The sequence below is a fragment of the Dendrobates tinctorius genome, unplaced genomic scaffold (genome assembly GCF_039654945.1).
Source record: "Dendrobates tinctorius isolate UK_male_01 unplaced genomic scaffold, ASM3965494v1 ptg000071l, whole genome shotgun sequence".
Taxonomy (NCBI): Eukaryota; Metazoa; Chordata; class Amphibia; order Anura; family Dendrobatidae; genus Dendrobates; species Dendrobates tinctorius.
Window position 1 is genome coordinate 10,694,935 of NW_027361739.1, and position 26,110 is coordinate 10,721,044.

General features: G+C 42.4%; 1 protein-coding gene across 5 annotated transcripts in view; it reads left to right on the forward strand.

The window, feature by feature from the left end:
* KANSL1 (KAT8 regulatory NSL complex subunit 1) overlaps positions 1–26,110 on the forward strand; it is a 127,952-nt gene that overhangs the window by 84,929 nt on the left and 16,913 nt on the right. For 4 of the 5 annotated variants that reach the window (XM_073582378.1, XM_073582379.1, XM_073582375.1 and 1 more), the window contains 5 exons: positions 4,635–4,794; positions 5,245–5,406; positions 5,586–5,753; positions 5,844–5,986; positions 20,013–20,131. In XM_073582378.1, the coding sequence (XP_073438479.1) occupies positions 4,635–4,794; positions 5,245–5,406; positions 5,586–5,753; positions 5,844–5,986; positions 20,013–20,131 (752 nt within the window). The remainder of the gene's footprint in view (positions 1–4,634; positions 4,795–5,244; positions 5,407–5,585; positions 5,754–5,843; positions 5,987–20,012; positions 20,132–26,110) is intronic. The other variant, XM_073582380.1, reaches the window with a different exon arrangement.

A 26,110-nucleotide genomic window follows, 5' to 3' on the forward strand; every position in this document is an offset into this window, starting at 1 on the left:
GATTAAGAGAGCAGCTGCTAAAAAGCCATTAGGGTATGTGCATATGGTGCGGATCTGCAGCATTTCTGCAGCTGCGGGTCCGCAGCAGATTTAGGTGTGTTGTACAGTACCATTGTTTTCAATGGTAAACTGGAAAACGCTGTGCACATGCTGCTGATTTTTCCGCACAGTTTTGCTGCGGTTTACAATCCGCAGCATGTCAATTCTTTTGTGCAGAAACGCTGCGGTTTCACACCTCATCCATTGAGGTGTGAAACCGCAGGGCAAAACCGCAGGCAAATCCGCAGATAAACCGCAGGACTTTAGTCCTGCGGATTTTACTACAAAATCCGCACCACCAAAAAACTCCGTGTGCACTCACCCTTACAAACCAGCAAACAGATATTTGAAGCTGCTGGTGCCTCTGGAGTCCCTCGAACCTCAAGGTGTAGGATCCTTCAAATGCTTGCCGTGGTGCATAAACCTACTATTCGGCAACCCCTAAACAGTGCTCACAAGCAGAAACGGCTGCAGTGGGCCCAGACATACATGAAGACTAATTTTCAAACGGTCTTGTTTACTGATGAGTGTCGAGCAACCCTGGATGTTCCAGATGGATGGTTGGTGGATGGCCACTATGTCCCAACAAGGCTGCGACGTCGGCAAGGAGGTGGAGGAGTCATGTTTTGGGCCGGAATCATGGGGACACAGCTGGTAGGAAACTCTTTAAGATTCCTGAAGGTGTGAAAATGACCTCTGCAAAGTATATAGTTTCTGACTGCCAACTTTCTTCCATGGTATAAAAAGCAGAAACGTGCCGTCAGGAGCAAAATCCTCTTCATGCATGAGAATGCACCATCTCATGCTGCAAAGAATACCTCTGAGTCATTGGCTGCTATGGGCATAAAGGATATAAACTCATGGTGTAGCCACCATCTTCCCCTGACCTCAAAAGATCTTTGAGGGTGGGAGGCAGTTCACATCAAACCAGCAGCAATGGGAGGCTATTCTGACTTCATGCAAAGAAATCCAAGCAGAAACTCTCCAAAAACTCACAAGTTCAATGGATGCAAGAATTGTGAAGGTGATATCAAAGAAGGGTTCCTATGTTAACATGTAACTTGGCGTGTTCCGATGTTTTGGAGTTAAACAGCTTCAGTGAATGTGACCTCCTAATGCTGCAATTTCCACAAATGAGCTTTTTCAGTTCTTTAAAACATACCAAATGTTTAGAAATTCTACTGTGCCTAATAATTTGGAACAGTGCATTTTGAATTTTTACAGTGCCTTGCAAAAGTATTCAGCTCCCTGGAACTTTTCAACCTTTTCCCACATATCATGCTTCAAACATAAAGATACCAAATGTAAATTTTTGGTGAAGAATCAACTACAAGTGGGACACAATTGTGAAGTTGAACAAATGTTATTGGTTATTTTAAATTTTTGTGGAAAGTCAAAAACTGAAAAGTGGGGTGTGCAATATTATTCGGCCCCTTTAACTTAATACTTTGTTGCGCCACCTTTTGCTGTGATTACAGCTGCAAGTCGCTTGGGGTATGTCTCTATCAGTTTTGTACATCGAGACTGAAATTCTTCCCCATTCTTCCTTGGCAAATGGCTCGAGCTCAGTGAGGTTTGATGGAGATCGTTTGTGAACAGCAGTTTTCAGCTCTTTCCGCAGATTCTCGATTGGATTCAGGTCTGGACTTTGAATTGGACATTCTAACACCTGGATACGTTTATTTGTGAACCATTCCACTGTAGATTTTGCTTTGTTTGGGATCATTATCTTGTTGGAAGACAAATCTCTGACAAGGTCTTTTGCAGACTCTTAACAGGTTTTCTTCAAGAATGGTCCTGTACTTGGCTCCATCCATCTTCCCATCAATTTTAACCATTTTCCCTGTCCCTGCTGAAGAAAAGCAGTCCCAAACCATGATGCTGCCACCACCATGTTTGACAGTGGGGATGGTGTGTTCAGGGTGATGAGCTGTGTTGCCTTTATGCCAAATATATCTTTTGGCATTGTTGCCAGTTTGATTTTGGTTTCATCTGACCAGAGCACCTTCTTCCACATGTTTGGTGTGTCTCCCAGGTGGCTTGTTGCAAACTTTAAACGACACTTTTTATGGATATCTTTGAGAAATGGCTTTCTTCTTGCCACTCTTCCATAAGGGCCAGATTTGTGCAGTGTACGACTGATTGTAGTCCTATGGTCCTATGGACAGACTGTCCCACCTCAGCTGTAGATCTCTGCAGTTCATCCAGAGTGATTATGGGCCTCTTGGCTGCTTCTCTGATCAGTCTTCTCCTTGTTTGAGATGAAAGTTTAGCGGGACGGCCGGGTCTTGGTAGATTTGCAGTGGTATGATACTCCTTCCATTTCAATATGATCGCTTGCACAGTGCTCCTTGGGATGTTAAAAGTTTTTGAAATCATTTTGTATCCAAATTCGGCTTTAAACTTCTCCACAACAGTATCATGGACCTGCTTGTTGTGTTCCTTGGTCTTCATGATGCTCTCTGTGCATCAAACAGAACCCTGAGACTATCACAGAGCAGGTATATTTATATGGAGCCTTGATTACACACAGGTGGATTATATTTATCATCATTAGTCATTTAGGACAACATTGGATCATTCAGAGATCCACAATGAACTTCTGGAGTGAGTTTGCTGCACTGAAAGTAAAGGGGCTGAATAATATTGCACGCCCCACTTATCAGTTTTTGAATTTCCACAAAAATTTAAAATAACCAATAAATTTCGTTCAACTTCACAATTGTGTCCCACTTGTTAATTCTTCACCAAAAATTTACATTTGGTAATTTTATGTTTGAAGCATTGTATGTGGGAAAAGGTTGAAAAGTTCCAGGGGGCCAAATACTTTCACAAGGCACTGTATTCTTTTGGGAGATTATATTGTTATCATTGGGAGGTTTCTTCAATACAATTCGATGTATACTCTAACGGGTGATGACTTTTATTAGACTGACTTTCATTTGCACTGACCACTTAGGAAAATCAGAGAAAAATATAATTTGCATGATAATTTGGAACATGGTGTATGTTCCACTAGAGCACATTGCCATCATGGTGGGGGGCAGTCTGTTAGACATCAGAACTGCTGCTAAAAGTTTTATCCTCTGAGGAAGTGAATATATCAAGGGTGGGGAACCTATATTTATACCATCATTCAGGGGCCATAGTAAAATTATCAACTTGATATCCAGCTATAAACATTTGATTAACTCGCCCCTATTGGAGCTGCTTCTCCTTGATACTAGATGATATTGATGATATTGATGATGTTGCTACTCACAAATGCTTTTCCATATATGCTTTGGTCTGGTGCGCAGTCGACTCTTGGCAATAGTAAATTTTGAAAAGATGCTGTGGGCCTGCGCGTGGCGGGGAGGGTCTGTGGGCCTGCGCGTGGCGGGGAGGGTCTGTGGGCCTGCGCGTGGCGGGGAGGGTCTGTGGGCCTGCGCGTGGCGGGGAGGGTCTGTGGGCCTGCGTGTGGCGGGGAGGGTCTGTGAGCATGTGCGTGGCTGGGAGAGGCTGTGGGCCTGCGCGTGGCGGGGAGGGTCTGTGAGCATGCGCGTGGCTGGGAGGGGCTGTGAGCATGCGCGTGGCTGGGAGGGGCTGTGGGCCTGCGCGTGGCGGGGCTGATGCTGGGCCTCACGCAGTACATTCCAGGGGCCGCTGGGCTGATCATTGCTGTCTTCCTTGGGTGGGACGAGTGTGTAGAACACGCTCGCTCCTCCTGCAAAGTACGTCTTCGCACTGGCCAGCGTGAGGAAATAATCATAGTACAGGATCCTATGAATTTCGTCTAATCCATGTGCTCCTAATGTTTCCTTGTTCATATTTGCCCTGGGAGTCTTTCCTGTTCCCCTCCCCATGTATAAGCCCTTTTTGGGTTTGCACACGCATCATTGTGTGCCCACTTCATACTTCTCAACCATTGCCTGGTCTGTTCCCCTCTCATCCTCATTGCGGAAACATTGACAGGAGATGTTTAGAAATGTGACTGCAGTTCAGGGCCGGACCGGCGCTACCCTTTCCTACAGTCTATTATCGTGGGTTGTGTCTTGCAGTAAGCCCATCAGACACTTCTTAGTGCAGTGGGTTTGCTCTTAAGATCTGTTGGGGTGGGTTTTTTTAACCCCTTAACGCACAATGACATTTCTGTACGTTATCTGTCACGTATTTGCCACAGATTTACGCACAGGTACGGCTTTGATTGGACAGGAACCTTGTCTGTGCGAACGCTACATAACTTGAAAGCCAAGGTCTTACGACAGCCGGGATCAGAGTCCTCTCCAATCCAAGCCTTGAAATGATGATTTACAGCATTTTCTGACTTCTGGTGGCTGCAGATATGTTTTGTTGTGCAAAGTGCAGTATCCTATGTGTATACATATAATATTGTTCTTGTGCACTTGCGAGTTTAAAAAAAATAAACGGTTGACGTCCATTCTACAATCCGTGAAATGGTATCAATGTGTCATTGTTGGGCAACTTGTAGTGACTCAATAGCCATAAATAAGGGAAATGAATCATTGTTTGTGGTGGGAAACCTGGATGTTTATCCCCCTCTGCTGGTGATCGAGTGTTAATGCCGGTGTTTTTTTTTTTTGCCATCTGCACAGGTTCAGCGCAGCGTACCTCGGCCCTGTGAGGTTTCTTCATCGTGTGTCATGTGTGCCACTTACCCAGGGGTCTCATGCCAGTTTCCATACAGTGATCCACTATCAGAGCGTCTGACCCTTTTGGATCCAGCTATTCATCCTGTACTCTCCTTTCCAGCTGGTGAGTGTGGGATTACTGTCTGCCATTTGTGTTGGTCTCACAAGACTAAGTAGGTGTAAATTCAGTCCAGACAGATGCAGCATGCCAGGAGCATTGCCCCCAAACTACACAGGTAGGTGTAAGTGTCAGTGATGCATTCTGGCTATTGGTCAGGATCGGTCTCTACTAGAAATGGAGGGAATCAATCCGTAGAACCTAGTCTAGTGGCAGAATCCGGAAACTGTTTTCATTGGAGAGGTACCCTGCAAACCACCCCTTAGGATAATAGGACTCTGGAGTATCTACATCGCATCATGTGAATAGACTAGAATAGTTTCTAGACATGTAATATAAATCTTGTTCTAACGGGAGGAGGTATAACAAGGATAAAAAGATATGCTGGTACTTGTTTCCCAATACGTTGATGTGACCGGAGCTAATGACAGTCCTATCGCTTTGTGACTCCCACAGATGTCCCTGTTGGTCTGCGCCTTCACTCCTTACTACGTTCACACAACAAGATGGAAAGATTAAAATCAAACAAAAAATTAAAACAGCGACCCCAAAATCAAGTCCTCGCCACCCCTGAGGGTCCTCGTACAGACAGAACGGCTGGGATTTTTCATGCTCACAGTAAGTCTGATGACCCACCCTTCATACCTAGTGCATGAATGTTATCTCTGCATTTTGCATCATGTGGTTCTCCAGCTACAACTCTGATTCATCTCATGACAGCAGCTGCAGAGTCAGACTTTCAGACCTCGCTCACTAATCGTTTTTTGTTTTTTTTTTTCCCCCCCTTCCTGTTTCAGGACTTACTGTCCATAGACCGTCTTCAGAGACCCTCCTGAAACAGCACTTGGAACCCTTACCACGCACCTTAAAGTGTGAGCGCATGTCATCCCTAAAGCCAGAGCGCACACTCTCCCTCTCCATATCTCAGAACAAGAAGAGGCATTATAGTCCCCTGGAGCGAGACGGTAAGATTATCCGACAGCTAGTGAACCAGTGTTATCTGTGGTCGCAGCCTCTGGCCACTAACCCCAGATTCTCCCATTTTGGTTTGCCAGCAGGAAGGCATGAGATGGAGAGCGGTAGGTCAAGTCCTGCTTCAGAAAACCTTTCCGGCCTGTATACGCCTTTGTCTCGGCAACAGTCAACTCCACCTGAAGGGACGACTTCTGCATCGCTCAGCGCTGCTGCTGCCGCTGCGGTAAGTGGTGGGCTTTCCTGTTTCCAGTTATCTGTTCTGCCAAGGTTTAAAGGGCCATGTTGTCCTCATTGGATATGGGGCACCATTATATTCATTGTCTGTACCTGATCCCTGTTGTCCAGGTTCTTTCATGTTACGTTGCACAGGCTGCATAGAAATTTGCTTTCTTGTTTCTGGGTAACTTCTATTTGTGCTGTATGTGGAACATTGGCTGGTTTAGTGTGGGGTTATACAGGGGATGCTAGGAAACCTTTCTTTGTTTTGCTGCAATATAAAAGCCTAATAAAAGCAATTGGAAACTCATTGCAACCTGCAATGTACCACCACACTGAGATCACAAAACATAACGTAATGATGACATAAGACTTCTACATCCAGGGTGTGAACCACTAGATGTGACGATATGCTAAACCAAGAAACACTAAAATGTAGTTGGGCAGGCCAGTATTACTGTAAGTAAAGGGGTTGCCAAGGATTTTATAAACATGGCTGCGCCACCTCTGTCAATGAGTTTTGGCTCAACCCTTCTAAAAGTGAACAGGGCTAAAGTGCAATATTGCATGCAACTTGTGTACAGGGTTTGGACTTTTTTTTTTTTTAACAACTCGTGGGCAATGCTTTTAAGCCTGGGGGGGGGGGGGGGGGGGGCTCATTCCGCAAGACAGATCATACGGCCAAAGATCATTGAATGCTGCGGTACAATACAAGTGAATGAGGGCACATTGGGACCTTGACAAGCAAGTCTTGAACCAATTGGATTTTTGTTTTCAACTTTTCCTTCTGGGTCACAATGCATCCTCATTCATTTGCATTATGCTGGCATATAGCAGTCTTTGGTATATGACACCAAAGTCATCTTTGTAACCCTGGCATGTCATCACCTGTTAAAAGCTCCAATTATTTCACATGGCAATGAGGGAGATGCGATTGCAGGGCTTTCAATATTCTACAGGCCAAAGCCACAGGTAGCACAGCTCTGATCTAGAAGAACACTGACAAGTGTTAAAATAACTGGTAGCCCAACACTGTTATAGGCTTCCTTACCGGCACCTTCAAGTGCGCAGAAGATTGTAGGGGCTCCCTGCTTTGGTAATTGCGCTTGTCATGTAAATGCTTCACAATACAGTTTGAGGTTGTTCCTAACCAGGCATGTGAGTGGCGGTAGGAGGAGGTTGTCTTTTTTTTTTTTTTTTTTTTTATTCATATTTTTTTTTTTTTTTTTTTCCTGGACAGCACACCACCTTAGATTATTGTGTAATACCACATAATGGAAATATGGGTTAACCAGAAATCACTTATAAAGTGGATGTCCCAATCAAAAATCACAAACGTATGGACCCCTAACATATAACTTTTAATTAGAAAGTTAAAAATTGATAATGGTCTTTGAAAAGGGAATAATAGATCGCAATGTGTTCTGACCAATAAGCCCTAGAGTTCGCTAATAGATTCCCTGCCTGCCAGCTGAGGTTGACACCCTAAGTTTCAACGGAATGGCGCCCAAACTGGTCTGCGGCTTTCCCTTAAGATCCTAATGCACCCGTAATATACTGCTTAAAAAAATAAAGGGAACACTAAGCTGCAAATCTTAATTCATTACATAGTGGCATGCGTTGAGAACAAGAAAACATAAAAATGATCAATGTAAATCAAAATTAATATCCCATAGAGGTCTGGATTTGGAAGGATACTCAAAATCAAAGTGAAAAATCAAATTACAGACTGATCCAACTTCAGTGGAAATGCCTCAAGACAACGAAATGATGCTCAGTAGTGTGTGTGGCCTCCACGTGCCTGTTTGACCTCCCTACGACACCTGGGCCTGCTCCTGATGAGTCGGCGGATGTTGTCATGAGGGATCTCCTCCCAGACCTGGACTAAAGGATCCGCCTACTCTTGGACAATCTGTGGTGCAACGTGACATTGGTGGATGGAGCTAAACATGATGTCCCAGATGTGTCCAATCAGATTCAGGTTTGGAGAACGGACTGGCCAGTCCATAGCTTCAATGCCTTCATCTTGCAGGAACTACTGACACACTCCAGCCACATGAGGTCTGGCATTGTCCTGCATTAGGAGGAACCCAGGGCCAACCACACCAGCATATGGTCTCACAAGGGGTCTGAGGATCTCATCTCGGTACCTAATGGCAGTCAGGCTACCTCTGGTGAGCACATGGAGGACTGTGCAGCCCTCCATAGAAATGCCACCCCACGCCATTACTGACCCACTGCCAAACCGGTCATCCTGAAGGATGTTGCAGGCAGCAGATTGCTCTCCACAGCATCTCCAGACTCTTGTCACTTCTGTCACATGTGCTCAGTGTGAACCTGCTTTCATCTGAAGAGCACAGGGCACCAGTGGCGAATTTGCCAATCCTGGTGTTCTGTGGCAAATGCCAAACGTCCTGCACGGTGTTGGGCTGTGAGCACAACCCCCATCTGTCGATGTCAGGTTCTCAAACCATCCTCATGGAGTCTGCTTCTAACAGTTTGTGCAGACATATGCACATTTGTGGCCTGCTAGAGCTCATTTTACCTGGGCTCTGGCAGTGGTTACTCCTTGCAAAAAGGCTGAGGTAGCGGTCCTGCTGCTGGGTTGTTGCCCTCCTACGGCCCCCTCCACGTCTCCTGGTGAACTGGCCTGTCTCCTGGTAGGGTCTCTGATCACTTCCCTGACAGACACAGCAAACCTTCTTGCCACAGCTCGCATTGATGTGCCATCCTGGATGAGCTGCACTACCTGAGCCACTTGTGTGGGTTGTAGAGTCTGTCTCATGCTACCACGAGTATGAAAGCCAAACCAACATTCAAAAGTGACCAAAACATCAGCCAGAAAGCATTGGTACTGAGATTTGGTCTGTGGTCCCTACCTGCAGAACCACTCCTTTATTGAGGGTGTCTTGATAATTGCCAATTTCCATCTGTTTTCTATTCTATTTGCACAACAGCATGTGAAATTGATTGTCAATCAGTATTGCTTCCTAAGTGGATAGTTTGATTTCACAGAAGTTTGATTTACTTAGAGTTATGTTCTGTTTTATTCTGTTTAAGTGTTCCCTTTATTTTTTGAGCAGTGTATAAAGTGCAGCACAGGTATCATCCCATATAGCACCCTGGTTGTGTGAGCGATGAAAAATCGCACAAAAAGAGTCAATTGATGCCTTATCTCTTATATCACCATATACCACACTAATTATGTGTGAAAGATTTATACCAGTGCAATTTACTTGGAGAGATCAAAATTAGAGTTCAGTGAATACTTTATCATTAATATCACCCTTTCCTTCATTACCAGATTTGTGTTATATGGTATAATAACCAGTAGTCTCTTATGGCCCGAAAAGGAAGCAAGTACCTTATGTTAAAAAAACTCAAGTTTACAGGAGATCCATCAAAAGCATAAATAGATCAAAAACATCATCAAACTGCTGCTGAGTATATGATCCCAAGTAACTAATTCAGAATATAGGGTCAATTTATAGAAAGTGACATGAGGTCAACAAAATAGGAGAAGGGAGGCATAGAAGGAGAATTGCCAAAAACTGCAATCACATAACATTCTCTATTTTATCCAACGTGAAACAAGATGGACAATACTGGCTTGAGTCCATGAGCCCAAAGGGTCTCAGTGAAGAGCTCCGCTTCACTAGCTTTATCTAGAAGTTATGTAAACTTTAAATTTTGGCGATGGATGAGGTGCTACAGCCTTGTATATTTGTCCTATGGACTGGTGGACATCTTGTCATCCTCCGCTGACTAATCCGTGATTTGTTCTCGCATTACATGTGGAAGGGTATAATTTGGCCCTGTATTGTTTTATATTCTGTTCTGTATTGTTTTCTATCTAGTATCCACTGGGCCTATTATGGAGTGTATGCTATCTAGTGTTGTATTCTCATTGTGTAATGATGCACGCTGTGTGTCTGTCTTTGGTGGCATTGCTTAATGGCATCATAGGTGATAGTAACTATATAAAAGCACCTTTTGTGACACTTGCAGTATTAAGCCTTACATCTTTTGGTCTCTATTATGGTTACTTTCGGCAAACGTTGCCCCTGGTACCACTCCGTTCTTTTTTTTGCCCACGCATAGTGCTTCTTGCCTCCTCTTTTACCAGAGGTGATGACACTTCTGATACGCACGTTTGCATTCCATGTCTCAATTCTACATCGGAGGCACTCACTTTTTTTCTGGAACCGGAAGTGATGTCCCTTCCGTCACGCCAACTCTCGGTGAAACGCATCCTACGTTCCATACCTCAATCTACACCGGAAATGTTTCCTCTTGCTGCCTTAAAATACCGGCGACAAAGGCCTCACTCAGCACACACCATTGCATGTGGCCACAGGATCTCACTAATAATCGTCTGACGAACCCCAGTTCTCCTGGGGGGAAACTCTTCAGGATTTTGACACTTGTTTTCCAAAGTTTTATTCTTTTTCAAAACCATTTTAGTGGGGAAGGGAAAGCAAAGTTGAAAGAAATACAAAACATTAGTCAAAACAAGACAATAACATCAAGTCACATCGTTGCATTAATTGACGCAACAAACGTATGATCATACGGTCGTACTATGTTGAAATCAAGTGCAAGCACAAGCTAAAATGTAAGGGGCATCTATTGCAGTCATAGCAATAGGAATAATGTATATAATAGAATAAACGGTATATCACAAATCAAACTGAGGGGCCACTTTGTTAAACAAAAATCCTACCAAACTCATACTAACGGGGGAGGAAAAACGTGGTCCCATTCAGACCATTTCCTGAAGAATTTGTTGAAGTGATCGTTGTGAAGAGCGAATTGTAGCTCATTCTATGTTGATTGATCAGTTTAATTATGTCATTAGAACTAGGCAAAAAATTGGATTTCCAGTGATATGCTATGGTTTTCTTCGTGACGAGACATATATGATTGAAAATAGGTCTCAGTGAATGATCTATTTTGTCCAAATTTAATGAAAGCAGGGCCATGCAGGTGTGAGGTTAAGAGGCTTTCCAATTATTTTATTGATTATAGATGAAGAGATTTGAGACCATAACAATTTTGTCATTGGGCATCCCCAAAAGACATGCAGAATGTCCCCTTTTTGGCCGCATCCTCTCCAACAAAGTGGGGAGTTTGAGGAACCTATGTGAGCCAATCTGTTGGGAGTGTAGTACCATCTGGAGATAGTTTTGTAGTGGGTCTCCTGTAGTGGGATGGACATTACAGACTGGTAAACTGAAGATAGTGTCCTCCCAACTTTCAGCAGAGAATGAAGAGTTGAGATCCTTCTCCAAACTCAACATTGAGGGATTTTTAAGTAATAATGTGTCGCTATTAAAATTATCATATATGAAGCTATGGCTCCAAAAGATCTGATGTTCATGATTGTTCAATAACTTTACAGATGCTTCAGAGAAATTGAATTTTAGGTCCAGAAAGGATTGTATGGTGTCTCTAAGAATTTGGTACTCTAGGAAAGAGGATGAGGAAATATTAAATTTTCTCTTGAGAAAAAGAAAACTCGAAAATTTGTTTTCGTGGAAGATGTCTTAGTTTGACAATATTGGAATATGCCCAGATAGGAGACAAGGTACGGTTGACGAGGCTTGCTATGAAGGTAAGGGGGAGTTTTTTTGGGATTTCAATTTGCTGAATTTTTAGTCTTGTTTTTGAGAACTTATTCCAGGCCGTAGCTTGGCCTGGAAGATTGGGTGAGCGTTCATGTTGGGGAGGTTATTGGTAATGGCTTTGATAAGTATGGCTTTGGGGTGTACATTGTTGTTCAGAGTAGTTTCCAAATCAAGCCAGGCTGGGCTGTGAGAATCGTTTAGCCAGTGAGCACTCTGATTAAAAGCGTGTTATAGTGAGCTGTGATATTTGGTATGCAAATGCCTCCTTGTATTTTCTTTTTATATAACATTCTTGTTGCAATTCTTGGCTTCTTATGGCCCTATATAAAGGAATTTCTGTGATTGCATGTTGGTAAGGTGAATGGAGAATATTGGGAGAGGAAGACATCTAAGTATGTGAAGAAGTTTAGGTATCGTGAACATTTTCATTGTCAAGACCTTCCCCCACCAAGTTAAGTGTTTAGTTTTATAGGTGGCATTATCTTTATTAATAATTTCAGTCATTTTATTAAGATTGGATTTGACCATCTGTGTGAGGTTTTTGGAGATGAGTATACCTAGGTAGGGAAGAGTTGTATTGGTCCAATTAAGAGAAGTAACTGTTTTGATATTAGAGACTGATTCTTCATTAACGTTAATCGGGAGAATATATGATTTTTGGTGATTAATTTTAAAGTTAGATATGGCCGAGAATTGGTCAATTTCAAGGATAGTATCAGGAATGGAGATGCAGGGGTCCGTAAGAGTAAGGAATAAGTCGTCGGCATAGAGGCTAATTTTATATTGGTGGTTTTGCGTGTCTATACCTTTGATAGAAGGATGGTTTCTAATTCGTTCTGCTAGGGGCTCCATGGCAAGATTGAAAAGGAGAGGAGAAAGGGGGCAACCTTGCCTAGTGCCGTTTTTTATGAGGAATACGTCAGATACTTGGTTATTACAAACTACTCTGGCTTTGGGGGATGAGTAAAATGCCATTATGGAGGTTACTAGTGAATCATTGAATCCAAATTTAGTTAGGGTTTCTCGAAGGAAAGGCCAGCTTAATCTATCGAACGCTTTTTCTGCGTCGAGCGATATTAGTCATGGGATGTTTGGTAGTATTAGCCCATTTTATGGAGTTTATCAGTCTCCTTGTGGCATCCGCTGGTTGCCTTCCTTTGAAAAAGCCTGTCTGATCATTGTGAATAAGCCTAGGGAGAATGGAGCTAAGTCTGTTCGCTAGAATTTTATAATATAATTTAACATCAGCGTTAGGAGGGATATGGGTCTAAAATTCTCGATAGCCTCTGGATCTCCATTGTTTTTAGGTAGAACTGAGATGGAAGCTTCCAACATCTCAGAGGGAAATTGACCTGTATTGGAAGCTTGGTTAAAAGCCAAGGTGAGGTGGGGTGAAAGGATAGTGTTGAAAGTTTTATAATACGTATTGGTGAACCCATCGGGGCCTGGATATTTGTGGAGGTCGAGCTTATTGATGGCTTCCTCAGTTTCTGATTTGTCTATTGGGGCGGATAAGAACGAGAGGTCATTTTCAGAAAGAAGGGGGAGGTTAATAGATGAGAAGTAATTGGCAATTTCTACTGTATTCTGAAGCAAAGATGTGGGGTTGGTATTTGTGTTGTAGAGATTGGCATAAAATTTTGCGAATTCATTTGAAATCTCTTGAGGATGAGAAATTTTGGAGTTTCCTACAAGAGATTTGATTCTGTTTATTTTACTTTGAATTCTACTATTTTTAATTTTGTTGGCCATGTATTTTGTGGGCTTGTTTAGAGAGGTATAGTAATTGAATTTGGATGATCTCACTGCGGTTTCGTAGGGGGCCTGAATTAGATTCCTAAGGTCAATTCTGAGTTTTGATAAGTCCGATTGATGTTGTGGTGATGGCGAGGGCAAACCAATTATAATGTTCTCTATTTTCCGAATAGATTTTTGGATATTGGAAATTTTTAGGTTATTTTCCTTTTTGTTCTTAGAGGAAATCTCTATTAGGATACCCCTTACCACCGCCTTGTGGGCGCACCAATTTGTTAACGGACTGGTGTCTTCTGGCTTGTTCTCATTAAAATAGTTGTTGATAGCATTTTGTAAGGTAACTTTATGTATGAGGTTGTTGACAATGTTGGCGTTACATCTCCAAAGTTTGGCATTTCTTAGCGGAGGACCTAGAAAAATTTTACCAATAACCGGTGCATGGTTGGACAATGTTCTGTGGCCAATAGAGACATCTTCAAATCTGGTAAGAGAAAAAACATCAGAAACGATGAGGTGGATTCACGACGTGGATTGGTGGGTATCGGAGAAATGTGAAAATTCTACTGAAGAAGAATTTAGGCATCTGTAAGTGTCGAACAGCTCATTTTTATCAAGCCAAGTGTTTAGATTATCAGTAATGGGTCTGGATAGTGAGGATGAATCTATCGTGCTGTCTGGGGTGAGGTTAAAATCACCCAAGAGAAACAAATCTCCTCTCCTCACAGATGATACCTTTTTCATCAGCTTATTGAGAAACTTATGTTGGCCTCGATTGGGTGTGTACAAATTGACTAGTGTGCAGATCTGATTGTTCAATTTGCAAACTAATATGTGGAACCTACCCTCCTCGTCACCATGTTCCTCTAAGGTCTCGAAGGGGATAGATCCACTAATCAGCGTTATAACCCCTGCTTTCTTGCTAGAATTGCAAGACTCATAAATATGAGGATACTTGCTGTGTTGAAAGTATGGGTGGTTTTCCCTAAGGAACTTCGACTCTTGAACACATGCAATGTCAACCCGTGCATTTATCAACTCTCTCCAAAAAGTGTGTTTTTTCTTAGGGCTGTTTAAGCCTCTGACATTGTAAGATAAAAACTTAAGACTCATATATCTGAGGAACGACAGACGGACCACTGATATGAGGAGAGAGCTGGTAAATGGTTTAGGTTGGAAGCTAACAAAGCAACTAGACCAATTAATGAAAAGAAATAACTATCAAATGTTATTTCAACTTTTGCTTCAAACTAGATATAACGGAACAATTTAAACTGTGAAACTGGTCAAGTAGTTCAAAGCAAAGAAACTACCTCTATAATATTGGGGGTAAGTCTGTGAACTGGAATAGGAGGGTAAACCTCCATTACAAGAGACTACAGGCCTGAGTACCTGTGGAAGAGAAGCAGGCAGGCTATGCATAATGAAATCCGTTATTATGCCTGGGATGACTGTTGCTTATTGAATCCAAGAAATCGGCTCCTTCCTCTGGAGTGAAGATGGGGGTCGTTCTCCCTCTATAGTTCACCAGCAGTTTGACGGAAAACCCCATTTATAGGGTATGTGCTTGTCCCGAAGGGCTGCAGTTGTATTGTGAAAGGTCCGACATTTTGACACTTGTGACCTACACTATGGGGCTGGGTGAATGGGACTTCTGATATGTTTGACCTGTGCTTGGGGTCCGGCTGAACATCACAGAGGAGTATATTATTACTTGCCCTGATGTCTCTATCTAGAGATCAGTTTCTTCTATATAGAATGTTAGGTGATTGAGGTTTTTGGCAATTCTCCTCTATGCCTCCCCTCTCCTACTTTGCTGACCTCATGTCACTTTCAGAACATAGCGTCAATTTATAGAATCAGTGACTTGGGATCATAAACTCAGCAGCAGTTTGCGGATGTTTGTGATCTTTTTATGCTTTCGATGGATCTCCTGTAGAGTTGAGTTTTTCTAATATAAGGTACATGCCTCCTTATCGGGCCACAACAAAAGATTACTGGTTATTATACCCTATATAACAAATCTTATTATGAAGGAAGTAAAGGGTGATAGTAATGATAAAGTATTCATTGAACTCTATTTTTGATCACTTCAAGTGCATAATCATGTACAGAAGATACGTACCAGTGCAAGTGTGGTAGGGTCTTAAGGGAAAGCCGCTGATGTGTTGGGGTGCCATACCGTCGAAACTTAAGGTGCCGACCTCCACTGGCAGGCAGTTATTTCATTAGGGAATTCTAGGGCTTATTAGTCCACACACATTGTGCTGCCAGGTATACCTGATGTGTATAAAAACTGGCCCCCCTCACTTAATGCTATATGTCGGAGTGTGCACACGGTCACTGATGCTTTAGGTATCCGGTGCAGGATTACTTGTTAAATCTAAGGAAATGAATTCTCCTATCCAGCGCCATCCTGCAGCTTTAAAAACCACAGGGTGCTAAAATGCTGGCCCTGCTCCCTCTATTGGGTGACACCACTAATTCTTATGATGGTCAGAGGTATCCTATAGTATTCATCCATGTAATTACCGTGCTTGTCCGGGATGTAAATATTATAATAGCGTGCTGGCGTACAGCGCAGTTATTAGAAAGCTGACAGCGCCCTCTGCTGGGGGAGTTTCAGCACTTTTGTGTTCCAGACATTGTTTTCCTCTGCCAATGGTCGCCCACACGGTTCGGGAAACCATATCATCTTCCTTAACATTTAATACGAATATCATCAGGTCATGAGATGCACAAATGAGGTTGCAAATAGTTATCTATCAAGTGTGTGTATATACTCTGACACGTGTGCTTACTGCCAGCTTGTTGGGAAGTGTGACTAGACTGGTTGTGTATAAAGGCGGCAGAGGTAATGAGACATGTGCCTGGTGCAGATTGCAGTGTGTGGTATTGTTGGGGGGCTGCACCAGCAGACTCATGATGTTGCAAGTTTGCATTATAAATCCCATTAATTTCACCCAGCGAGGAGGAGTGCAATATACACGCGTGGTCAAAATTGTTGGTACCCCTCGTTTAATGACAGAAAAACCCACAATGGTCACAGAAATAACTTGAATCTGACAAAAGTAATAAATCAAAAATCTATGAAAATGAACAAATGGAAGTCAGACATTGCTTTTCCACCATGGTTCCACAGAATGTTTAAAAAAAATAAATAAATAAATAATAAAATTCATGAAATAGGCCTGGTCAGAAATGATGGTGCCCCTGAAAATAATCTGACAAAAGGGACAAGTTAAATCTAGGTGTGTCCACTAATTAGCATCACAGGTGTCTACAATCTTGGAATCAGTGAGTGGACCTGTATAGAGGGCTACAGATACTCACTGTGCTGTTTGGTGACATGGTGAGTATCACACTCAACATGGACCAGAGGAAGCGAAGGAAAGAGATGTCTCAGGAGATTAGAAAGAAAATTATAGACAAACATGTTAAAGGTAAAAGTTGTAAAACATCTCCATGGTACTGTAGCCAACCTTCCTGGACGTGGCCGTAGGAGGAAAATTGATGACACATCAAAGAGACTGATAATACGAATGGTAACAGAGCCCAGAAAAACTTCTAAACAGATCAAGGCTATGTGCACACGTTGCGGATTTGCTTGTGTAAAATTCTGGGCGGTCTCTGCCTCTCTTGGCAGAAAATGCAGTTGGAAATCTGCACGATTTGTATGCAGATTTTCATGTGGATTTGTATGCTAAATAAAGATTAAAAAAAAAAAATTGTGATGTAATTTCCTTGTTCAACTACTTCTTTTTCATTCTCCATTGAAGACCATACACACACACACACACACACACACACACACACACACACACACACACACACACACACACACACACACACACACCTTATTCACGAGACATTGTCCAGAAAGCTGGAGGGGGAGTGGCAGAAGTCGGCAGCCGCCGGCTTCAAGAAGACATTGTACTTGCCCTCCTCGCGCAGTCGCTTCATCTCTAGCTCTGTCCCTGCATTTCTGTCCCGACGCTGGCAGCTCTTCCTGTGCTCAGCGGTCACATGGTACCTCTCATTAAGGTAATGACTATGCCCGCGTCTCCACTCCCATAAGCGTGGAGCGCATATTCATTACTTTAATGAGCGGTACCACGTGACCGCTTGGACAACGGAGATGCGAGGAGGGCGAAAGGGGGGGCATATATATAATGTGTAATACCAAGCCCAAGGTTTAGTAATGAACAAGGGTCAGCCAGATACCCTCATTAATAAAACTGTACATAACGAGTTAAATAAAGACACATGAAAAATTGGCATGGGCTCCTGCGTAATTTTCATAACCATTCTGGGAAGGAGCCATTAGCCATAAAGTATCCCAGGCTATTAATATCAGCTCACAGCTGTTTGCTTAGCCTTTTACTGACTAGTTTACAGGGGAACTCAAAAAAAAAAAATTGACATGGGCTCCACCTATAAATTCAAACCAGCAAAGGCTAGGCAGACAGCTGCGGGCTGTGTGAGACTTTGCCACACAGCGGTGCCGCAATTGAGGGCATCGGAGCTGATCAGCTGATACACTGCGGGAGCGATTAGCCTGTCAATGTATCACCGGGTAGAGCGGTCACATCTCCCGATGTGATTGTTCTACACGTGAGATTGTCTTGGGATAATCTGGATTACCTGGACTACAGCGGACAGTAAGCATATGTTGGTGAGTTGCGTATAATGGGTTTTTATATTTATGTGAAAATGTAATTTTCCTTTTTTTTTTTTTTTTTTTTTAACTGTGATCCAGACACCGGCAGATACTACTCTCCCATCAGTGGCACCTGCTGTCACTGTTATCAGTAATAATAGAGAGCACGGCACTCGTGAATGGTTTAGTTGGTGCTCAAGTTAGGTATCCAATCCGTCAAATATAAATATAAATTACTTGGCACTCATTAGTGGAAAAAGATGATTTTCTTTTTATTATGCATCCAGACAAAATAGACTCATATGAACGCAGAACATTCTTTAACGAGAACTGAATAAGTTGAGGTATGGTGAAAAAAAACCAGCACCCTGGATTCCTGACGTGGACACTCCATTGCAAATTGAGCACGTAACATAACGTGCTGTTCCTCTAGCTGCCTTTTTGTGCCTTACCTTATCCAGTATATACCCACTGCTTTGGGTCCCAGCATAATAGACTTTTTTTTTCACCATACCTCAACTTATTCCGTTCTCGTTAAAGAATGTTCTGGTGAAGGTCCTTTTGGCGGACGGAAAACGTTCATATGAGTCTATTTTGTCTGGATGTATAATAAAAAGAAAATCCTTTTTCCACTATTGAGCGCCAAGTAATTTATATTTATTATTGTCACTGTTATCAGTGACAGCAGACATAGCCCGAAGAGAGCAGTAGTCTCATCGGCCCACGCCTGCTTTTTTACCACAGGTCACCGCTGCAGGCCACAGTCAGCTGCGGGGTCACGCTGAAATGTGACATGATCCTGCAGTGATGCAACGTGTGCACATAGCCTAAAGGTGATCTTCAAGCTGAAGAACATCAGTGTCAGATCGCACCATCCGTCATTGAGTAAGCCAAAGTGGACTTCATGGGAGAGTACCAATGAAGACACCATTGTTGGGGAAAAAAAATCATAAAAAAGCCAGACTGGAATTTACCAAATTACATGTTGACAAGCAAGCCACAAAGCTTCTGTGAGAATGTCCTATGGACAGATGAGACAACAATGGAACTTTTGGCAAGACACATCAGCTCTATGTTCACAGATGGAAAAATGAAGCATATCAAGAAAAGAACACTGTCCCTACTATGAAACATGGAGGAGGCTCTGTTATGTTCTGCGGCTGCTTTGCTGCATCTGGCACAGGGTGTCTATAATCTGTGCAGGGTACAATGAAATCTTAAGACTATCAAGGGATTCTAGAGAGCAATGTGCTGCCCAGTGTCAGAAAGCTTGGTCTCAGTTGCAGGTCATGGGTCTTGTAACAGGATAATGACCCAAAACACACAGCTAAAAACACACAAGAATGGCTAAGAGGAAAACATTGGACTATTCTGAAGTGGCCTTTTATGAGCCCTGACCTAATCCTATTGAGCATCTTTGGAAAGATCTTAAACATGTCATCTGGAAAAGGCAACCTTCAAACACGAGACAACTGGAGCAGTTGCTCTTGAGGAGTGGGCCAAAATACCTGTCGAGAGGTGCAGAGGTCTCATTGAATTGCAGGAATCATTTGATTGCAGTGATTGCCTCAAAAGGTTGTGCAACAAAGTATTAAGTTAAGGATACCGTCATTTCTGTCCAGGCCTATTTCATGAGATTTATTTATTTTTATTTTTTTAAATTGTGGATGCATGGTTGAAAAGCAATGTCTGACTTTCATTTGTTCATTTTCATAGTGTTGTGTTTTGTTTTTTTTTGTCAGATTCAAGCTATTTCTGTGACCATTGTAGGTTTTTCTGTCATTAAACGAGGGGTACCATCAATTTTGACCACGTGTGTGTATATAATGTAAATAACCAGGAAGTGGGGACTGGCACTGCAGTACCAAGCCCCCTTATGTGGCGTTTATTTCGGACACTGCCTGTGATGGACTTGTTTTGTTTTTTTTTTTCTTTCTTTTCTAAAGTGTTCTTGAATTGTATTTCTGATTTTTGTTTCTTCTCGTACCCTTCAGGCTGCCAGAAGACGACGGGTGGAGACTTCTTATGACATTGACAACATCGTGATACCCATGTCTGTGGCAGCCACCACCAGAGTAGAAAGACTTCAATACAAAGAGATCCTTACTCCCAGGTGTGTACATGCATCATGAATATATTGTGCATATAGTATAGAATATATACAATCATTGCTGAAAGTGTTGACACCTTTGACGTTTTTCCAAAAAATAATAAATTTATTTCTATAGCGCCGACATTTTCCGCAGCGCTTTACATTTTAGAGGGAACTTGAACAGACCATAAAAGACATTAGAGAAACAATCACATAAATCAACAGATGCCAGGCATAAGGGCCCCATCACACATAGCGACTCACCAGCGATCCCGACAACGATATCACCTTGTCGGGATCGCTGGTGAGTCGCTATGTGATCGCTGGTGAGCTGTCAAACAGGCAGCTTCACCAGCGATCAGGACCAGTAACACGCGGGTAACAAGCGACGCATGTCGCTTAGTTACCCGCAGTGTATCTTAGTTGCCAGCGCGCTGATGCAGGGAGCTGGTAACCAAGGTACACATCGGGTTTCTAAGGGGCACGCAGCACTTAGAAACCCGATGTGTACCTTGGTTACCAGCTCCCTGCATCAACGCGCTGGTAACTAAGGTACACATCGGGTTTCTAGGCGCAGCGCGCCCCCTTAGAAACACGATGTGTACCTTAGTTACCAGCTCCTGGTCGCTGGTATCCCACCTGTCAAACGCAGCGATGCATGCTGACCAGTGGGAGACCAGCAACCCCAAAAATGTCCAGACACTTAAACAACGATCAGCGATACCTAGCAGGGGGACCGGTTGCTGATAGCTGTCACACACAGCGATCTCGCTGGTGAGATCGCTGTTGCGTTACAAATCTTGTGACTCAGCAGTGATCTCGCTAGCGAGATCGCGGTGTGTGACGGGGGCTTAATGGTCCTACATTCAAGCTTACAATCTATGAGGAAATTAAATATTTGTCCCAGAAAATTATAGCAATTACACATTTTGTTGCACATGTTTGTTTTCTTTGTGTGTATTGGAACAACACGGAAATTCAGTAAAAAGCAAATTGGACATAATTTCATATAAAACCCCAAAAATGGGCCAGACAAAATTGTTGGCACCTTTCCAAAATTTGTGGGTATTTGTTTCAAGTAGGTGATGCTCGTTCCAACTTGCCTGTGGCAAGTAACAGATGTGGGCAATATGAAAATTACACCTAAAAAAAAAAACAAAAAAAAAACATAAGGTGAGAAGTTGACTCAATCTTTGCATTGTGCGTGCCACACTAAGCATGGAGAACAAAGACAAGAGAACTGTCTGAGGACTTGAGAACCAAAATAGTTGAACAATGTCAACTTTCTCTAGGCTACCAGTCCATCTCAAGAGATCTTTCTTTTTTTTTTTTTTTTTTTGTGTCCATGGTGCAAAATGTAATCAAGAAGTTTGCAACCCATGGCACTGTAGCTAATCTCCCTGTATGTGGATGGCAGAGAAAAATTTATGAAAGGTTGCAACGCAGGATAATCCGGATGATGGATAAGTAGTCCTAATCAAGTTGCAAAGGAATTCAAGCTGTCCTGCAGGCTCAGGATGCATCAGTGTCAGCACGAACTATCAGTCGACATTTGAGTGAAATGAAATGCTATGGCAGGAGACCCTGGAGGACCCCACTGCTGACACCGAGACATAAAAAAGCTAGACTGCAGCGTAATAAAGTGTGAGTAAGCCAAACTCCTTCTGGGAAATTACGTACTGGACAGATGAGGCCAAGATAGAGCGTTCAGGTAAAACACCTCATTCTACTATTTACCGAAAATGGAATGAGGCCTACAAAGAAAAAAACAAAGTGACTGCAGACTTGTAGTTTTATTACAACATAAAACCATGGAGCACAAAAAAAGTAATGATTAAAAAAGATATATTTTTAATGACAAATCAGTTAATAAAAGACCATACAAAAAAATATTTTGTGATACGTTCTCAATAACAGAGGTGTTCGAATCCGGTCACAAAGGTGCAACAAAAATATGGTGTCACCCCACATGCATGAATACAGGGAAGAAAAACCTGGAACCATAATCTTCAATGAAGTGTGTGTGTGTGTATGTATATATGTGTGTGTGTGTATATATATATATATATATATATATATATATATACACACTCACTGGCCACTTTATTAGGTACACCATGCTAGTAACGGGTTGGACCCCCTTTTGCCTTCAGAACTGCCTCAATTCTTCGTGGCAGAGATTCAACAAGGTGCTGGAAGCATTCCTCAGAGATTTTGGACCATATTGACATGATGGCATCACACAGTTGGCGCAGATTTGTCGGCTGCACATCCCTGATGCGAATCTCCCGTTCCACCACATCCCAAAGATGCTCTATTGGATTGAGATCTGGTGACTGAGGAGGCCATTTGAGTACAGTGAACTCATTGTCATGTTCAAGAAACCAATCTGAGATGATTCGAGCTTTATGACATGGCGCATTATCCTGCTGAAAGTAGCCATCAGATGCCTGTTCTTAGCTGAGAGGAGTGGTACCCAGTGTGGTCTTCTGCTGCTGTAGCCCATCTGCCTCAAAGTTCGACGCACTGTGCGTTCAGAGATGCTCTTCTGCCTACCTTGGTTGTAACGGGTGGCAATTTGAGTCACTGTTGCCTTTCTATCAGCTCGAACCAGTATGCCCATTCTCCTCTGACCTCTGGCATCAACAAGGCATTTCCGGCCACAGAACTGCCGCTCACTGGATTTTTTTTCTTTTTCGGACCATTCTCTGTAAACCCTAGAGATGGTTGTGCGTGAAAATCCCAGTAGATCAGCAGTTTCTGAAATACTCAGACCAGCCCTTCTGGCACCAACAATCATGCCACGTTCAAAGGCACTCAAATCACCGTTCTTCCCCATACTGATGCTCGGTTTGAACTGCAGGAGATTGTCTTGACCATGTCTACATGCCTAAATGCACTGAGTTGCCGCCATGTGATTGGCTGATTAGAAATTAAGTCTTAACACACAGTTGGACAGGTGTACCTAATAAAGTGGCCAGTGAGTGTGTATGTATGTATATATATATATATATATATATATATATATATATATATATATATATATATATATAAATATAAATATGGCAGTGTTAATAGCTATACAGTAAGTTGTTAAGTAATGACAGATTCACCATCCCCACATAAGGGGTAATATGTAGTATCATTCGCTCTATATGTTCAGTGACCATCGAAGTTTCTAAGTTTTTTAGTCCAAACAGTGGTGGGGCAAATCATGTCATTATTGGTTCCTACCCATGTTCATGGACGTGTGTGTGAACACATGCCCCTACGTGTGTTTCGCGTCCTCTTCCTCAGGGAGCAAAGACTTGTGGTTTTAGACTGGACAACCCCTTTATGCTGTACATGAGGTCGCTTTATAACACAACATCTGCAGACATCTTCCCCAAGCTGACTAAGAGACAACATTTGACCTCTCCCTAGTAACTACAGTGTACAGCTTGCATCTCCTGTGGGGTTATTTAGGGCTCCAATCAGTGGGTGATAAAATCGTACTAAGGCTCGAGTCACACTTAACGTATAAAAATACGGACCGTATTGTACAGTCGTAATACGCAGAAATGCTCCCTGAACAGTGATCCGTATGTCATCCGTTGTCAAAGTGTGGCCGCGTATTTTGCACATGTAAGCATCATAGAATCATAGAATCATAGAATCGTAGAGTTGGAAGGGACCTCCTGGGCCATCTGGTCCAACCCCCTGCTCAAAGCAGGATTCGCTAAATCATCCCAGTCAGATGTCTGTCCAGCCTCTGTTTGAAGACTTCCATTGAAGGAGAACTCACCACTTCTCGTGGCAGCCTGTTCCACTCATTGATCACTCTAACTGTCAAAAAGTTTTTTCTAATATCTAATCTGTGTCTCTTCCCATTCAGTTTCATCCCATTGCTTCTAGTCTTTCCTTGTGCAAATGAGAATAAAGTTGATCCTTCTACAATGTGACAGCCCTTTAGATATTTGTAGACAGCTATTAAGTCTCCTCTCAGTCTTCTCTTTTGCAAACTAAACATTCCCAAATCCTGCAACCTTTCCTCATAAGACAGGGTTTGCAGACCGGTCACCATTCTGGTCGCTCTTTTCTGAACTTGCTCCAGTTTGTTGATGTCTTTTTTAAAATGTGGTGCCCAAAACTGGACACAATATTCCAGATGAGGTCTGACCAAAGAGGAGTAGAGGGAAATAATGACTTCACGTGATCTAGACTGTATGCTTCTGTTAATACATCCTAGAATTGCATTTGCCTTTTTTGCTGCTGCATCACACTGTTGACTCATATTCAGTCTGTGATCTATTAGTATACCCAAGTCTTTTTCACATGTGCTGTCACTTAGCCCTATTCCTCCCATTCTATATATGCTTTTTTCATTTTTATTGCCCAGATGTAGTACTTTGCATTTCTCCCTGTTAAAAACCATTCTGTTAGTTGCTGCCCACTTCTCCAGTTTATTTAAATCTTTTTGAATCCTCTCTCTCTCTTCTCTAGTATTAGCTATCCCTCCTAGCTTTGTGTCATCAGCAAATTTAATCAGTTTACCCTCAATTCCTTCATCTAAATCGTTGATAAAGATGTTGAACAATACAGGGCCCAGGACAGAGCCCTGTGGTACCCCACTTGAGACATTCTTCCAACTGGATGTGCAGCCATTTACGACCACTCTTTGGGTCCGATCACTAAGCCAGTTATGAATCCACCTAACAGTTGCCTTGTCCATTCCATACTTAGTCATTTTTTCAATAAGGATTGTATGAGAGACTTTGTCAAATGCTTTGCTGAAGTCAAGATATACTATATCTACAGCATTTCCTTGATCCACCCAATCAGTGATACCGTCATAGAAGGAAATTAAGTTAGTCTGACATGACTTATTAGTTAGAAACCCATGCTGACTCTGTTTAATCACTTCATTCTTATCCAGGTATTGACATACATGTTGTTTAATAATTTGTTCAAAGATCTTTCCTGGTATAGAAGTCAGACTCACCGGCCTATAGTTGCCTGGGTCCACCTTCTTCCCCTTTTTGAAGATAGGAACAACATTTGCTCTTCTCCAGTCTTCTGGCACTTCTCCTGTTCTCCAAGAATTTTCAAAGATTATGGAGAGGGGTTCAAAAATTTCTTCTGCTATCTCCTTCAGTACTCTGGGGTGTAATTCATCTGGACCTGGAGACTTGAATTCATTTAGGTTAGCTAAGTGTTTCCTCACTATCTTTCTGTTTATAGATATCCTGGATTCTTCTATTCCCTTAATAGGACAGTGAATAACAGTTGATGTTGCATTTCCTTTCTGAGAGAAAACAGATGCAAAATAGGAATTTAAAAGTTCAGCCTTCTCAACATCCTGTCTTACCATTTCATCATTTTCATCCTGTAAAAATCCTATAGCATCTTTGACTTTTCTTTTACTTTTGACATATCCCCAAAATCCTTTATTATTGCTTTTGACATCTCTTGCAAGCCTCAGTTCATTTTCAGCTTTAGCTAATCTGATTTGTGCCCTGCAGGTTCTGCAGACAGCATTATATTCTTCTTTAGATATGCCTCCCTCTTTCCATTTTATAAACATTTTTTTCTTCCTTTTTAGCATGTGCTTAAGTTCTGTGTTCATCCATCCTGGTTTCCTTAAATGCTTCCTATTCTTCCCTCTTTTCGGAATTGTTAACAACTGTGCTTTGAGAATTTCATTTTTCAAGATTTCCCATCCTTCCTGGACATTTTTGTCTTTAAGGATATCCAGCCATTGGATCCCTCCAATTCTCTTTCTGAATCCCTTAAAATCTGCCTTTCTGAAATCTAACCTTGACGTCTGAGTCTTCACAGGTCTTCCACCTCTAGTAATCCAAAATTCTAAAATAGCATGGTCGCTACCTCCTAGGGTCCCAGCCACTTTTACCTCCTCAACCATTTCCTCCCTGTTTATAAGGATTAGATCCAAGGTAGCAGTTCCCCTTGTTTTCTCCCTTACCTTTTGGAAGATAAAGTTGTCAGCAAGAGAGGATAAGA